At 38.5% G+C, this 17,819-nt stretch overlaps 1 protein-coding gene across 3 annotated transcripts in view; it reads right to left on the minus strand.

Annotated features, from left to right (window-relative positions):
• Nucleotides 1-17,819, minus strand: part of NUCB2 (nucleobindin 2) — a 736,170-nt gene that overhangs the window by 346,457 nt on the left and 371,894 nt on the right. For all 3 annotated transcript variants that reach the window (XM_044082707.1, XM_044082708.1, XM_044082709.1), the window contains exon 8: nt 13,132-13,222. In XM_044082707.1, the coding sequence (XP_043938642.1) occupies nt 13,132-13,222 (91 nt within the window). The remainder of the gene's footprint in view (nt 1-13,131; nt 13,223-17,819) is intronic.

Below are 17,819 nucleotides of genomic sequence, written 5' to 3' on the forward strand. Positions count from 1 at the left end.
CGTATATCCTACTAATTAACCTTATTTATGTATCAGAAAATGCAAATGCTTCCATTGCCCTACTCAAAATCCTAGCTTACTCTGTCAAATGCTTTCTCTCATCAAGACTCACCAACAACAGTGGCATTTTCTTACATTCTGCTTCTCTCTGGATCATCGTTGTTCTATTAATGTTATGAAATGTTTACCTCACCTCCTCGCAACCACACTAATCCATATCTATCAAGATTGGCAAAACCTTTGACATTCTTTTAGCTAGTACAGCCATAAACACTTAATACTCATGGCTTAAAATTGAAATGGATCTATATGAAGCTGGGTATGATAGTTCTTTACCATATTTAGGTGTTACAGTCACCACTGCCTTCTTCCAAGTTGTTGGTATTTCCCTCCTTTTCAAAATACTGTTACACAAAACCTTCTAGATCTTTATCACATTCTTCCCTCCTAACTTCTAAACTTCCACATGAATACCATCTGTTTCTGGAGATTTTCCTACATATTGATTATATGTCACCATTTTTCTCTCTTCTCCTCCTACATTAACTGTTAACCGTTGAGCCTCATCTACCTCTAGCCTTGAAATGCTTAAGTCTTCCATAAATACTTAGAGGTGTGCTCTTTCTTGATGTCCACATTTCTAGGTTTTATACAAATTTTCATAACATTTCTGAAATATCTCCAATACCACTATAAGATCTCTGGTTATTTTTCTTGTTACAGGATCAGTAGGTTTAGTGACAACCCTTTCTACATTTTGTCAACTAAGTCATTGTGCTAAACGTTTTTGTACTCTGGTGTTATTAATCAAAAAACAGTTGCTTAACAGCAATCTTTCCACTCATGCATACCATCCAGATACACCCTTATTTTTCTATTTAGCACTCTGCATTTGCAGCACTTCTCGTTCTGCAAGATTCCCCTTACTTTGCAGTACCTTAAATTTTTTTCAGCCCCTCTAAATAATTCCCATTACTTCTTAATCAAAACTCTTTTTACTCAACTCCATTTTCATTTTAATCCATTCACTTGCTATAACTTCTGAAGAAATTTCGGTACTTGCGTATTATCGCAACCAGATTTGTAACCTCCTTTAATTCATATCATCTCTGCAAAATGACTTTATCTGTAATTAAAACAGGGGTGTGTAAAGTCCTAATTACTGTTATTTCACATTGGTGAACTAAGAAATGCAGCCAGGATGTTGTCAACTAACTGCAAGCAGACATGTGTCATGAATCATGTGTTGTAACACACACAGCCTACAACCATGCTGGGTCCTAAAATTAGCAATAAAGCCATGTACTTGTAATCTGGTATGTGTTTTTTATGCAGGCAGGACTTCACTTTAGCCAAAGAAATAGCTGTTGCAAATAACTGATTAAATGTTTCACAGAAGTACTGGCCTTCCTGTCTTTAGAGTTTAATGGAGAACTTTCAATACATGTTTTTGGAGCTGAATCATACAGTCAGTTTGCAAATTTGGTCTTACTTCGTATGCTTCCAGTTAAAGTGGCTACCAAATGATGTTATTCAAAGGCAGATTATAATGCTGATCTAAATCTTGTAGAAACACTGCCTGACGTACAACCCTACACATCCCCTTTTACAAACACAGAAAGGTTTAGAATAATTGAAACTCACATCACAGACAACAGCAGTTTCTGAAACATGGCTGAAAAGTGATATCAAATTCAAAGGCAGCATTTTCTGTTGATCAAACTGTTGCATGAACAATGCTTGAAGTAGATCCGTAGACACATGCTTTAACATACACACACATGTTTATAACTAACTCACATGCCGGCCACTACCACTTTTACAAATAGCACGTAGTAGTTTACACATCACTAGTCATTACAAGAGAAATTACTTTTGTGATAACATTGCAAATTAGGGCTGTTGCACTACTCTGTGAAAATATTCCAACAGACACTACGAGAACAGACATACTCAAGCGTGCTGTAATGCACGCAAACCAGGAACAATATTTCTTAAATTGTTCCTGCTCCTGACACTAAATGTAAAGTTTTTGGCCTGTAGTGAGGACTATGATCAGCATTTTGTAGTGTTTCAGGCACTCGTTTGTCTGTAGGTATATGCATTTCTCAACCACGAACATCTCGTTGCGATAATATGTAAGAAACCAAAATTTCTATCTTCCCTAATAACTCTCTTTTTAACAAGTAGGTGGGAAAGGGCCACTCTCTCATTTTTATATCACAGTCTGAAACAAGTTACTGGATGTGTGGCTAAACTTTCAACTAAATGCACATGTTCCTGTGAAATATAATTTCTATCTAGTCTAGTCCAGTTATTGTACCTTGGGGAATAATATGAATATTCTCAGCTGTATTTAAGCATGTTTACTGTTCTAATGTCTATTATTCTTCTGTGATTTAAAGTATGTTTAAGTATTTTATATGCATCTCTTCAACTTATATTTGCTTTTTGTATAATAATTGTACAGCATACTGTCATTCTGTAACTGTGGAGCTTTTCTCCCTGGGCCTCCACTGAGAATGGCTTTCTAACCCAGTGGACTTTCCCAGTCAACAAATGTCAATAAATAAATAAATATGCAAATTCTCTCAAGAGTTCCTACTACTGAATTAGTATCTTTTGTACCAAATATTTTAATATTTTTTTCAGAAATCTATCCTCTTTTGTTATATTTTTCTTTCTAGGCCCTCCAGACACATCCTCACTGATGCAAATCAAGTTCTACTCCCCACTTACAAGTAATATTCCCTGCTGAAGCTGATAATTTCACCCCAAATTTTCATAAGCTCCAAACTAGCAGTTTTTGGAGGAAGACAAATACAAGCCAGTATAATCCTCCTCCCTTGTCAGTAGCCCCTTACTACCACAAATCTACCGTTATCTTTTTTCCTCTATCACTATTGGAGCTCCTCTAACAAGCGTTGTTGCCTCAAAGCAAGACGTTGTCCCGTTCGAGTCTCAGCTAGAGCGTCTACTGTGGAGACATGCATGAATGGGCGTACCTTCGTTGAAGGTAGTGCGTTAGGGCCGGCAACTCAGCATGTAAAAATCAACTGGCAATCATTAGCGGACCGGAGTTCTGCTGTGGCGAAAAGCCGAAAGACACAACAATTCCCCCTTTCCTTTAACCCTGTAATTCTGCTGAATATCCATCCTGAAATCCCATAGGCACTAACTACCTAAAATTAAGGTTACTCATGCTAAAGTGCATGTTACAGCTTGTGCTCCCACTTACGCGGATTACTGTCTTACAAGTCTCTATTCTCCTCCAGGTGTGAAAAAAGAGTCGGCATGCTTTTAGAAAACAATAACTTTTAGCCTTAAGAAAAAAATGTACTGGCTATCTTCAAATAAAACTAAATTATACTCTGTTCTATTGAATGCATTGAAGTATTAATGCCACTAAGGAAGATGCTCTCTTATTCACTTTCAATAATTTATATTTTTGCTGAAATGCTTCTGCCTCTGAATATTTACATTTTGCATTTTCTTCAGCAAACAATGCTCAGAACTCTCAAGATTAATTGCTTGTACTAGCAGACAGCTTTAATTTCATGGCATTAATCATGTTTTATTTTTCAATCCTACTTGCTTAAAACACTTGCTTTTAAATTAAGCCAAGGGCATTAAGCCAGACATTCAGATATGCAAAAATGAAAAAAAAATCTCAACTCTGCATATATTCAGTGCAGTTTTAACACCCCATCCCAGCAGCCAAAGATTACAGCATACTAAATGAAATTTGCTTTTGTCCGGCCTTTCTTCTCTTTTTACACTGTAAAGCCTATATTTCTTAGATCAGCAACTTTACTTTATAACAAATATTCTAAGCATTTAGTTGGAAATGCACCACATAAAGGAGAATTCTGATTGTATACTAGGTTTGTATAGCAAGCACAATAAACTTTTTAGAGGTGATTCAATCTTTGGCAGAGATGGTAACATTATGAAATGTATATCTAACTAAGCATAAACTACAGGACTGATATTATGCTTATTCAGATTACTCAAATAACAAAAATATATGTTTAAATGAAGTAACAGCTCCAGTGTTTGTTTTCAGTTGAAGGGGCATATTGTTTGGTTTCTGTTGCCACCAAATTCACTGATTTTTGTCAATACAAAACTGAAAAGTTCATTCAAAGTGAGGCACCACGGTAGTGGTGGGGAGTTCCTTTTTTACTCATGCATACAGCGAGTGTTTCATTACTTACAGTAACCCAAGTCTCACCACCATGCCTACATTCCCATAAGACATTCATTCTAATGTGCCTTTTTTCGTGTTCTATAAAATTATGTACATGTGTTGACCTGGTCACAGTGTTCTGTGATTATGCATCTGCATAATGCTAAAAAGAGAAAAAAACTGCATAAAAAAATAAACAAGGAAAGATCGTTTTAGCAGCTCCTCAATAAGCAGTGAGAACCGCATACAACACAGCCATGCCAACAGACTGTACTTGTCAACTTTTCTATTAGCAGTCTCACCATCATCCACATACATTAATGCTGTACTGTGTGCACTTCTCCATCTGGAAAATCGAAGAAAAGCAAGGAAAACAATGTTGCTAGCACAGTCCCAGGCTGCCAATTCAGTCCATAGAAAAAAAAGTGTTTGGCTCTTTATGGACACATGTCTAGCATCATACAGGGGGATCAATTTAGTTCTCAAATATCTGCCCATCTCTTGCAGTGACCCTGCCTTTTTTCCTACCCTTCAATCTCCACACTGGCAAGGATAAAATCAGGTTGCTCCTACACTTCTTATTTACTGGACCTCAACAGGTGTAAGAGCATAAAATAGGTACAGCAAATTGGTTATTTTGGTGAAGCACGGAGTCTTCAATTATGTTAAGTGCTCTTTACTTTTCCCAAGTTTGCAGAACATTTCTCACATAGCTAAAAAGGTTTATAAAGGTGAAACCTGGTATTTCAACACTGTTTAAGCATATAACAGTAATTTCTGTCCCTCGTATGTGGTGAGTTCTGTGAAAGTTGTGGTTGCCTGGAAAAGTTCATTATGGACTGCAGTCTGTTACTGACAGATGTAATTTTAGACTTCATATCCTCCAAAAAATGAAGGCTAATGCAAAAACCTGTTATTGTTGCTATTTTTTTACATGTACAAGAACAGTAACTGTCCCTGAAATTGCACCTTTGTCTTCAGTTAAGTTTTATTTGTGCAGCTGATCTGAGGTTCAGCATAATTGCATACTTTATGTGAATGCAAACCTCTCCAATGAGCCCGATGTCTCATAATGGTATTCAACCAACATCCTATGTTTGCACCAGCAATAAGTGTCCCTGAGTTTGGACCTTTGTCCTACATTATTTTTTGGGTTTGTCCCCAATTTATGAAATCAGAGGTTATGCATCATATTTGGCATTTATGTTGTGTGTCCCTAGTAAAATCTGTGTGTTTTTTTTTTTTGTCAAATCACTGAGAAATGCAGTCTGATGCGGATAGACATTCCAGCTATACACCTCATATCATTCAGGCAATTCCCAAGACGGGTGCTGTGATTTTGTTTTCATTCTAAATTATTAAAATGTACAATATTAATATTTAGTTTACCTTGCTGTACAAGGAGTTAATGTTGTACTTCATGGTATCAAATGAAATCTTACATAATACTGGAAACGTCTCACTACTTCCTAATGTCTAACTAGCACAATTTTGCAGATATTTACATTCGTTTAGTAATAAAAATGTAAGTTACATGCTTTTGTTTGATGTAAATATCTCAGGCAGCATCCACATGCTAACACTGTGGAACAGCATTTTACATGACAAATAAACAGATGGGTTATGAATGTCTGCTGACCCAAATGAGATGGCCAGTGAGAAAGTGGAATTCTTTTGGCTTATTACAAATGCATGATACATTAATATCATCACAAATAACTTGAACCAAAGGAGTTTATAAGGTAATTCACGGTATTATGAAAGTTTATATAATGCTGGAAAAGCAGTCACTTCTCTCTGATGTCTAACTAATAGCATTCTACAGATATTTACGCAGGTTTAATATAGCAATAACCCACGCCTGGGTGTGGGTAATGCTAAATTTACCCACGGTTGGCATGGTTTGGTCCCGAGGGCGAAGCCCGAGGGACCAAACAAAGCCAACCGTGGGTAAATTTAGCATTACCCACACCCAGAAGTGGTTATTATATATGACATTATTTAAGAAAAGAAACTATTACTTTTCTTAAATAATGGCATAGTATAATGCCTGTTTACTGCCCTTCCGCAGATGTCTGGCATCCGCGGCAGTTCTGATGTACTGCGGCGCCTGCGCGGTACATCAGAGTTGAGCAAAAGCGGAGAAAGCAAGATCTCCGTTGCTTTTTAGTGTTCGCTATGTTAAATGAGTTTAACATAGCGAGACAGTTTTAAAATAAGCAACGGACATCTCCGTTGCTTATTTTAAACTGTCTCGCTATGTTAAACTCATTTAACATAGCTATAAAAGCAACGGAGATCTTGCTTTCTCCGTTGCTTAAACACTGCCTCGCTATGTTAAATGGGTTTAACATGGCGAGACAGCTTTAAAATAAGCAACGGAGATCTCCGTTGCTTATTTTAAAGCTGTCTCGCTATGTTAAACCCATTTAACATAGCGAGACAGTGTTTAAAATCGAGTTATACTAATGGAAAAAAGTCCGGGCGACCGGACCTTTTTCCATTAGTATAACTCGATTTACAACGGGCACGCTGGCCAATCAGCGTGCACGTTTTGGGGGGGATCATGGTATAATAATAATGTATGCATGCATGCATAAATATCATATGTGTAAATATCTTGGGTATGGTCCCCCTGATAACAGTGTGAAGCATCTCACATGCCCAGTCACCACAGAGGTCAGGGATAGTTCCTCACAGAAATGGGGTGCAAAATGCCCGAGAAAACATGCATTTTCATAAAATGCTAACATATGCCATAGATTAATAATAATAATTACATTTATAAATTTAACTAGACGGTATCAAAAGAAAGCATATAGAATGCTAGAAAAACTCTGTGTTGACAGTTGGGATGTTTTGCCCATGTCTCTAAGGATGGTCTCAATAACTGTTTTCTGTAAGAGACAGCACTTTCCACAATTTTGATATATTCTGAAGCTTAGAGATATTGAGAAAGAGAGATATGTGGACTTATTTTTAGGGACCGGTGGAGATCAGCAATTTTCAATTAATTGTCCCTCCATGAATGTTTTGCAAACTTAGCTTTAAGAAATAATGATCAACTGATGTACTTGAAGCATAAGCCTGCATGATCATGCAGAAAGATCCCCCTGGAGGTTGTAGGGATGTCATAGCAGATATATAATCACATCCTAGAGCACGGCATTTGCCACCTCTCCTGAAAGCAGGCAGCGTAAAGTCCTAAAACTGGGTAGGAATACTACCCAACCTTTACATGTTTGTATTGTTTCTAAACACCAATTATAACCAGTTTATAAACATTTGGGTGGCTAGGATAGATCACTTATGCATCAGACTACCCACATAGGTCATGCAGGTTTTTTAAAAGACAGAAAAGGCCTGAGTAAATGTACAGTGAGAAGCCTAGTGGAAAACAAAAAACACATTCTTAACAGATCCAAACTCTGATGCTTTTCTTTATATGTGGGGAAGGCATCTGGTAAGGTAGAATGGACATAGTTGTTTAGGGTACTCAAACAGCTTAATCTGCCTGATGCCCTTATAACTCCCTGATAAAAATATATTAAGGACCAAGTACAGTTGGAAGGGAATGTTTCTGTATTTCACAGGCATTTCTCATCTTCTCAGAATGTTACACAAAATACCCATTGGCATTCCTTTTGTTTATTTTGACATTAGAGTCTGTCACCTGAACTTACAGGAAGTCATTCCAAGGCACAATTCCGCACAGACATGGGTGATTCTTTGTTAGGTGACATTATACTTGTTGCCAATGGTTTAGTCCTCCTACAGCTTGAACTTTATCTGTCTCTCCAAAATATCTGGAAGGTTCTAGTCTGCTAGGGTCATTGTTTGGACTAAAAGAAATATGACAATCTATTACCTTGAACATCCATTTTTTTCCTTCACTTTCCCTTCAGCAGTATGCTGATATCACACGGGTTATATCAGAGTTGGGCTAGTCTCCTTATTTGTAGTCGGAGGTTTGACTATCAAAATCTTGTAATATATCACAAATGGAATTTGCCTACAGAACTCTTTTCAGTCCTGGTTACAAATTATTACTGTACATTTTACAATCCTCCTAAAATAAATAGCTACCAGCTATTGATAAGCCAGTGATGAAATCATCTTGCCCTTCCATACTGTACCCTTCAAGACTTGCTGGACCTGCTCTTCATTATACCTTTAAAACACACAGTCGATTGGAATTCCTGAGCTTACCTCTGTTATCAGGTGACTGGCCTGAAATGGGTGCCCTTGGGGTGGCAAATTCAAGCTCTAAATTGATGGAAAAGCCTCTAGACCTAAACTCACTGTACATAAGTCTGTTCAGTCAGAACTTTAAATGAAGCTGACACTCATAACTGGGATTAACAGCAACAACCCTGGGTATCAAGAGGATGTTGAAATCTATAAGCACCTCCCAATATGGAAATAGGATTTAAACAGTATTTAGGAAAACACTGGATGTTTCTCAGGCAAGATGCTCAATGGATCATCACACTTTTTCCCCTTGACTGGACATCTCCCAATTTTTAAATCATACCAGTATGATTCCTCTTAACAGACCAGGAGACAATACATTAATTGCTTTGGAACAGTTTAGAGGACAGGAAGACATCCCTTTCATTTGAGCATTTTAAGAGGGTACACAGTTTGCATATTAAAGATCTTTTTTTACCAAGTTATGCATCATGAGGACCGACATAATCATGAGATACTATGAAGGACAGTGTCTCTGGTCAATTAACTGATTTTGTTCTTGGTGCAAGCTCTTTAGCATTTTATTCATTCTTTGTCACTGAAATGTTGTGTGCATGGGACTATTTTATTTATTTTATTTTACATTTGTTGACCGGGCTAGTCTAGCTGGATATATTTCCATTTTCAGTAGAGGCCCGAGGAGAAAAGCTCCACAGAAGTAAAAAAATCTATACATACATAAAAATCAACACACATAACAATAAGACATTTAGAAATCAGGTTAGTAAAAAACAGCAAAAATCTTCAAAACTCTTCTCATAAGTTAGTATAACATGAATTAATTACTACCACACACAGAGAAATTCCAAATAACATCATACAGGAATAAAAATACTTGGAGATAAAGATACAAAGATAATAAGTAACGAAAGTGGAACAATAAGAGTGGGGTAGGGAATATAAAGGGTTAGAGGTGAAGAAAGCAGGTTAAGATAGTTAACAGGGAAAGAAGCAGGGAGAGGATGAAAGGGGAGAAGGGAAAAAGCTTAGTGGAGAATAGAGTGAAACAAGAGTAAGAGAGATAGTTTAAGAAAGGTAGTAATAGTGGAAAGTTAATCAGGTTTACAACAGGAACAAAGCCAGTGATTTTGGAAGTGTCGTTTAATGTTTTGTTTGAAAAGAGGCAGAGAGGAAATCATTGTTATGTTAGTAGGTAACAAATTCCATTTTGTACCTACAGAATTGGTGAATAGGGAGTTACCAGCAGTGTTATTAGATTTTATAGAAGTAGTCAAGAGTTTACTCGAAGAGCGGAGAGAGTTTAGATTGTTATAGGGGATTATGAGTTGGGAGAGTATAGGAGTGTTATTTGGTTGGTACAGTATTTTATGGGCCAGAATGAGTTGATGGAAAGCAAGATAGTTTTGAATTTCAAGCCAGCCTAGTTGTTTCAGGTTAAGACAATGATGGGTTCTGTAGGGGTTACCAGTAGCGAAGCGGGCAATGCTATTGTAGCAGGTAGCTAATTTGTTAAGGTTGTTTTTCTTGAGGTTGGTAAAGATGGGTGAGGCATAAAGAAGAGTAGAAATAAGATGGGAGTGAGCGATCCTAGTTCTAGTAGCTGATGTAAGAAATGGTCTAATTCGATACAAGGATCCTATTTTTCTGTTGACGAGTTTTATAGAGTTGTTAATATGTTGGTCAAAAGAGAGATTATTATCAATGGTAATACCTAACAGTTTAGTTGCAAAGTCAGGTGAGATGAACGTAGCACTGTTGGAGGAGATATTAAAGTTTAAGGGGAGGTCCTGGAAGTGGGGGTAAAGAGAAGAAGTTTAGTTTTTTTAGCATTTAGTAAGAGGAGACGACTGGAGAACCATGTTTCCACGGTATTAAAGACATTTTGGGTAAGAGAGATCAGTTCTGAAGTGGAAGATGCTGAGCAGATGAGTGTAGAATCATCAGCATATTGAATGCATGAAGCTTGAGGGATTATTGTTTGAAGATCATTAATGAAGAGGGAAAAGAGAAGTGGGCCAAGGATAGAGCCTTGAGGAACTCCGATAGAAACAGGCAAAAAAGAGGAAATGTGGTTATCCCATAGAACTGCCTGTTTTCTATTTGTGAGATAGGAATTAAACCATGTAATGGCTGAGGAATCAAAAGAGAGAGATTCAAGAGTCTTAAGTAATAAAGTGTGGTTGACCATATCAAATGCATTAGAGAGGTCAATGAAGAGGGCAGAAGAAAGTAAGTTGTTGTTATGGTTCTGATTAATAGTGTCTACAAAGGAAAGCAAGGCAGTAGTAGTACTGTGATGTGGTCTAAAACCATGTTGACAGTCTGCTATAATGTTGTGAAGAGAGAGATATTGTACAAGTTGATGATGAATACATTTTTCCATAATTTTTGCCAAGGGTGAGAGGAGAGCAATAGGTCTATAGTTAGAATAGTCAGTGGAATTTCCACCTTTATGAAGTGGGATGATATGAGAGGCCTTCCAGATATCAGGGATGATTTCTTCTTTGATGGTCCTATTTATGAGAATAGATATAGGATATGCGATGACCTTGGCAGCCTTTTGAAGAAATAGTGAAGGAAGCTTGTCAGCAGAGGGGGTGCAAGGTTTTAGTTTGAGAAGGAGTCTATAAATGTAAGATGTAGAGATAGGTTGTAGAGAGAATTTAAAGGAGGAGTTAGTTAGGTTACTTGGTAGGCAGAAGTTGTTGGCATTTAGTTGTTTAGCTAGAGCTTGTATAGTTTCACTGAAGAAAGAGTTAAAAGCATCTGCAGTTTGTTGAGGGGTGTCAGGGTCAGCATTAATTGGGGAAGGTGTTTTAGAGGTTCCTGGGGAGAGGAGTTTATTGACTGAGGACCAGAAGAGTTTAGAATTATTGAGATGATTTTGCTGTAGTTCAAGGTAGAATTTCTTTTTGTCAGATATTACTGCCTTTTTAGTTAAATTTCTAAGCTGACGGAAGTGTAGAAAGTCAGGGTTATTTCTGTGGGATCTCCATGAGGCCCAGACTTTATTTCTAGTAAGAATAAGTTTTTTTGTCTCATGGGAGAGCCAAGGGGCTGAATTAGATTTCATTCTAATACTACGTTCAGGAGCATATTTATCAAGAATGGATAAAAAAGTTGTATTAAAGTAGATTACTGCATTTTCAAGAGGAAGCATTTTTAAGGGGTTCCAGTTACATAACCCAAGTTCAGTCTGAAACAGGTCGGGATTAAAATTTTTGATGGTGCGTACTTTTCTTGTAATGTGGGCATAGTACAATCAGTCTTTTCCCTAGTTATGAAAGTTAAAGAGTGATCACTAACATCATCAGGCAGGGTTCCTGTTCTGTAGTTATGTTCGACTCTGTTTATGAGTATCCAGTCTAGAATGCTTTCTCTATTACTATGTTTATTTAGCCTAGTAGTTGAAGTAATAGTTTGGGTAAAACTATGAAGGTTGATATGAGATGAAGGGTTTTCAGCATTAATGCTATTCCAGTCTATGTTAAGGTCGCCTAGTATAATGGTTTCTTGAGGATAAGTAGCTGATACCCAACTGAGATAATTCTCAAGGATAGGTATGTTGTTACCAGGAGGCAGGTACATGCAGATGATATAAAGGGATTTTTTTGGAATTTAATTGAAGTTTAGCAATGATGACTTCTATCTTGTTATCTTGAGTTGGAGAGTCTGGAAGGGTAGTGATATTCAGATGATTCTTAAAAAGAATAGCAACACCACCACCTTTGCGGTTGGGACGGTCGAGTTTTACTATATTATAGCCCTGGGGAATAATTTCAGTGTCTTTAGTAGTAGGTTTTAGCCAGGTTTCTGAGAGGCAGAGAATATCAAATGATTGAGTATGAAGGAGGGCATGCAGGTATGGTACTTTGTTGTTTATGCTTTGGATATTAAGATGGCCTATTAAGAAGGTGTTATTAAGTTTAGGTATAGACACTAGGGGAGAAGGGAGAGTAGGACCAAGGTTAGGGTGGATGTCTCCATCTAGGAGGGAGGGATTAGTAGGTTTGTTTAAGAGGTTAATCCTTAGAAGGGTTTGTATTTTAGTTTTGTTCTCAGAATGCACTACATAGTTGAGGTGTGAGAGTCTATGGAATTTAGGTAAATGATAATTAGGGGTAGAAGAAATATTTGGGTATGGGATAAGTGGAAGGAGAAATGTTGTTGCGTGTTTGCTAGGGTGGCAGTGTTGGACATAAAATGTTTTTTCATAGTAGGACAGGAGGTACATTGAGACTAAGAAACAAACTGCTCAAAAGCAGTTTAAGGATGGCCCAGGTCCACTGAAAGCAAGTCTTAACTCTTAATCTGTGCCATGTGGTTAACAGAAATGTCAGCCCTAAACACCACATGCACACAACACTTCTTATTTGTACATTAACAAAAAATAAATCACCATTTTTTGGGATAAAGAAACATCACATTTAAGTGGAAACTGCAATATCCTACATATACTTTGGGTTATAATACCTGAAGTTTGTTTTATATTTTTTTTTTTTGGGGGGGGGGTATATTTTGTATATACTGGCAAAACATTTATAATAAGCCAGAAACCAAACAGTACTTATGATTACATTTCACACTATCAAACATGCATGCTAATAAGTTAAACAGACAGGTGAAGAGTTTAAGTCTCATCCTTGTGACGTGGACTATTTATACATTATTTAATCAGCAAAATGACAGCAAAGCTTCTGCAGTGGACTTGTATTAATTTGATGACATACCATGTAGCTGGAAGAAAGTCTTAGGATTAAAGTCACTGGGATCCAGTCCATCTGTTTCTTCCCAGACTTCTTTTAGTTGGTCTTGGCTTCCCTGCAGAACATCAAAGAAATGCTCAAAATGCCAACGTTTGATGTGAAAATAATTACAACATAACTATACATTGCTTTTCTTGCTTAGACTAAATACATGCAGTGAATTTCATATTTGGTATGCCTTAACTGTACCTTTAAAAAAGGTACACTTGCAGCATACATTCCGTATACTTATTAAATGGGCCCTGATGCTCCTTTGAAATTCTTCACAGGGAATTACTCAATATCTATTGGGTATTAGAGTTGCACAATGGCAAACAATGACAGAAAACAAAGAAACTAATGTCATTAAGAGTTCTCCCCTTTATATTAATTGCCAAGAAGTCTGACATTATCTTGACTGACTCCAACGCTCTCTTACTCTCTCTGACTTGTACCTCACTCTATTCCCTTATCAACACACAGAACACTTTATTTAATGTATACTGCCAGTTCTTCAGCTTTTCCTTTTCTACTCCTGTCTTTCTGACATCCTGTACCCTGGAATTAAAAACATTCAATTTTTTCTACTATTTTCCAGTTCTCTAATACACATACAATGTCAGCTTTCCTGTTTTCATCAATACCTGCAAGTCAGGCATTTTCTTCCTAAGGCTCCTAACAATACTTATTCAACAAGACCCTCCATACATCCTATGGCCTACCTAACTCATTCTTTGCAGGTGTCCACTTCCCACTACATTCCCTTCTAGCACCCTAATTAATTATGGGAATTACATTCCCGTCATAACACTCCATCCACCTCAATTACAGGTGTGTTTAGAGGAAAGACATCATTGCTGTCCAAGACGATAAGGCTAAAAGTAAATCAGATAGAAGAGCAGAAAGACAAGCCATTTTTCAGTGACTATGCCATCTTTGAAGCCAACATCATGCAACATACAATACAATAAAACAAAATGCAACCAGCATAATACAATAAAACAAGAATGGTGACCTCTTCACCTTTTCAACTTTGATCATTAACAGAGAAGGAAAGTGAAAAGTTAAGGTGTCTGGGTAAAGAAGTCGATGAGATAAGGTAAATTAAAGCGAAGCCCATTTATAAGCTAACTCAGAGAAAAATCCAATCACAGTTACAAACTGTCTCTGTACTTTTACTTATTTATATATACTCTGTTAATCAGGTAAGTGAGCTTGTCCACAGATCCTTTTTCAATCACAACTCAGGCCAAAATGGCAAAGACAATAAAAAAATATGAAATGCACTTAGGAATACAAAGGGAAAAAGCAACACTACAATTAAGGTACTTGGCAAAGACTAGACACATAAAATATACCCAAGGAGAGTAGCAGTGAAAAAGTAAAATATTAAAAAGTACAGTTGTGTACACTTACCATAAATGTAGATGTTCGAGTGTATTCATTGTTGCAGTCATTACACTTGGGTTATCCTGCTGGCAGGCTACCCTCAGTCGGCCTGAGTTCTAAAGTCTAGGTCCGGCGTCGGTTGCCGTCACCTCTTCCCTGACGTCAATGCGCCAGGGGTATAAAAGATGCATCCGACGCCATTTTCTTCAGTTTTTCTTGCCCCAGATGTCAGGTGCCCCCAAAAGTGAAGGCTAAAAATATGCCAATCAAACATGCATGCACCAAAATATGTTATACCTTCATCTACAAGCAAATACACCACAAAGGTTGTATAGATTAGAGAAGTGCAGCTAAGTTCCAGCAAAAAGAGATGGGGGATGGTAGGTGGGTAACCTGGACTGCAACAGTGAATACACTCTAACATCTACGTTTATGGTAAGTGTACACAACTGTACTATGTTCTTCGTGTTTCGCTGTTGCAGTCATTACACTTGGGTTGAATACCAAAGTTATGGTTGGGAGGCTGGAGCTAAATAGCATTAGGAGCGGCTATGAGGCCCTGCAGAACTGCAGTGGCAAAGCCTGCCCTGGATTGAGAGTAGAGTGGTAAATGATAGTGCTTTGTAAAGGTGTGCACTGAACTCCAGGTAGCAGCTTCTAAAATGTCTTCGGTTGGTACTCTCCTGAGGAAGGCTGCTGAAGTGGCTGCTGCTCTGGTAGAATGTGGCCTAATGCCCTTAGGCACTGGCTTGCCATGTTGTGAATAGCAGAAACAAATGCAGTGGCCTATCCACTTTGAAATAGTCTGCTTTGAGATAGCCTTTCCTTGTGATCCTGCAGCATATGCCATTAGTAGTTGCTCATTCTTTCTGAAAGCTTTGGCTCTGTTCAAGTAGAAGCGTAGCTGTCTGTGTATGTCCAAAGAATGCAGAATTCTCTCCCCTTATTCTGTGGGTTTGGATAAAAAGTAGGCAGATGGTTTGGGTAAGGGCCACACTGGACACCACCTTAGGCATAAATGTTGGGTTTGTACTCAGAGAAACCCTGTCCGGATAAAAAATGATAAAAGGTTCCACAGCCATGAGCGCCTGTAGCTCTGAGACTCGTCTTGCAGAGGTCATTGCTAGGACCAGAGCTGTTTTCCAAGATAAAACCTTTATATCAGCTGTAGCAGCTGGCTCAAAAAGAGGCAGAGAGTTTTTCCAAAACATAATTGAGGTCCCATGCAGGTATTGGTGATCTCCTTGGATGCCTTAAGTTTTTGGCTCCTCTGAGGTATTGCCTTAACAAAGGATGAGAAAAGATTGGTGACTCTGTATTGTAATGAGCTGAAATGGCACATGCATGAATTTTAATTGATGAAAAAGATAGACCTTTGTCCAGCATCTCAGTTAGGTATTGCAAAATCTGAGGAATATTTGGTACTGCTGTGTCAATTCCTTGTGCCTGGCTCCAGGCACAGAATCTCTTCCATTTTCCAGCATAAGATTTTCTAGTACTATGCCTCCTGGCCTCCAAAATGACATCCATCACTGCTTTAGTGAGAGGTGTGTTTTGTATGACTACATTATCCGCCATGCTGCCAGATTTAAGGTCTTGAGTTGGCTGTGCAGGATCTGATTGTTTTGTTGGGACAGTAGGTGAGGTAAGGTCCAGGCTGGGCATTGAGACAAGTTCCTTAGGATTGGATACCAGTACTGGCGGGGCCAGTCTGGGGCAATCAGTATCATTTTTGGCTTCTCTTGTCTGACTTTTAGGAGTACCTTGGGGAGGAGAGGCAGAGGAGGAAAGGCATATACGGTTAAGTTTTTCCAGCTGAAAGATAGGACATCCACTTTCCATGCTTGTCTGTGATAAGTCCTTGTGCAGAATCTCTTTAGTTGGCAGTTGAGGAGAGGCAAATAGGTCTATGTCCGGGCATCCCCATTTCCTTATCGTGTTTAAGACTTGTGGATCCAATTTCCACTCATGGGGATACATGAGGTTTCTGCTTAGTTTGTCTGCCAGAGTATTTATCTTTCCTGGCAGGAATTGTGCCTGCAGATGTACTTGGTAAGTCAATGTGTCCCACAAAGTCATAGCTAGTCTGCAGAGGGGGTAAGAATGAGTGCCTCCCTGCTTGTTTATATACCACATGACTGTGGTGTTGTCTGTCTTTATCAGTAGTTGTTCCAGATGAAGTAGGTCCTTGAGGGCTGTCAGGGCATTCTGAACAGCTAGCATCTCTTTTGGCTTGATATGTAGATGCATTTGGTTGGTGGACCATGTGCCTTGACTACATCTTCCTGCCATGTGTGCCCCCCAGGCATAATCTGATGCATCCGTTGTCAATCTCTGCTTGGCTGGGGGTAAGGTGAATGGCTGCCCCTTGTTTTGGTGACAGGCCTTCACCCACCATCGAAACTCCTGTTGCAGGCAGGGAATGAGAGTAATTATTGTTTCCAGGCTGTGGCAATGCTGAGTCCAAACTCTTTTTAGGTACCATTGAAGTTTCCTCATATGCAGTCTTGCATATGGAATTAGTAGAATGCAGGATGCCATGCAGCCCAAAGCCTGCAGAATTTTTCTTGCAGATAACTGGGCCTTTGTTTCCAACAACTTGAAATAGGTAGTCAGTTGCCTTTGTTTGTCTGGTGTGAGATAAGCCATCTGGGCAGTTGTATTTAAACTTGCACCCAGGAATATTAGGGTACTAGTTTTGATTTCTGGTCATTGACTGTGTACCCTATGCATGGTAGTAATCTTTTTACAAACGCCAGATGCTGTAGTAGAATGTCCTTGTTCTCTGCTTGTATGAGGCAGTCGTCCAAGTAAGGATACATTTGCATTCCTCTTTGTCTGCAGAATGCAATTACTGGTGCCAGGCAATTTGTGAAGACCCTGGGTGCAGTAGATAAGCCAAAGGGCAGTGTAGAGAATTGGTAGTGCATTGAGCCAGCTTTGAATCTGAGGTATCTTCTGCGTGTTTGGCTGATTGGGACATGCAGGTATGCCTCTTAGGTCTAAAGTCACAAGCCAAGCCTTCTTGCCCAGCATGGGCAGAAGCTGCTGTAAGGTCAACATTTTGATTTTTGGTATATCCAGGTATGTGTTTAGAATAGATAGGTCCAGTATTGGTCTCCAGGTTTTGTCCTTTCTGGGTACCAAGAACAGTCTTGAATAAAATCCTTGTCCCTGCTCTTGTTCTGGTACTTGTTGAATGGCCCTCATGTCCATGAGGGGATGAGACTTGTTTTTGTGCCTCTGCCCATTGTTTTTTTGGTAGGTCTGGCCAACCATTTGCC

The sequence above is a fragment of the Protopterus annectens genome, chromosome 9.part0, assembly GCF_019279795.1.
Source record: "Protopterus annectens isolate FY-2018-M chromosome 9.part0, PAN1.0, whole genome shotgun sequence".
NCBI lineage: Eukaryota > Metazoa > Chordata > Ceratodontiformes > Protopteridae > Protopterus > Protopterus annectens.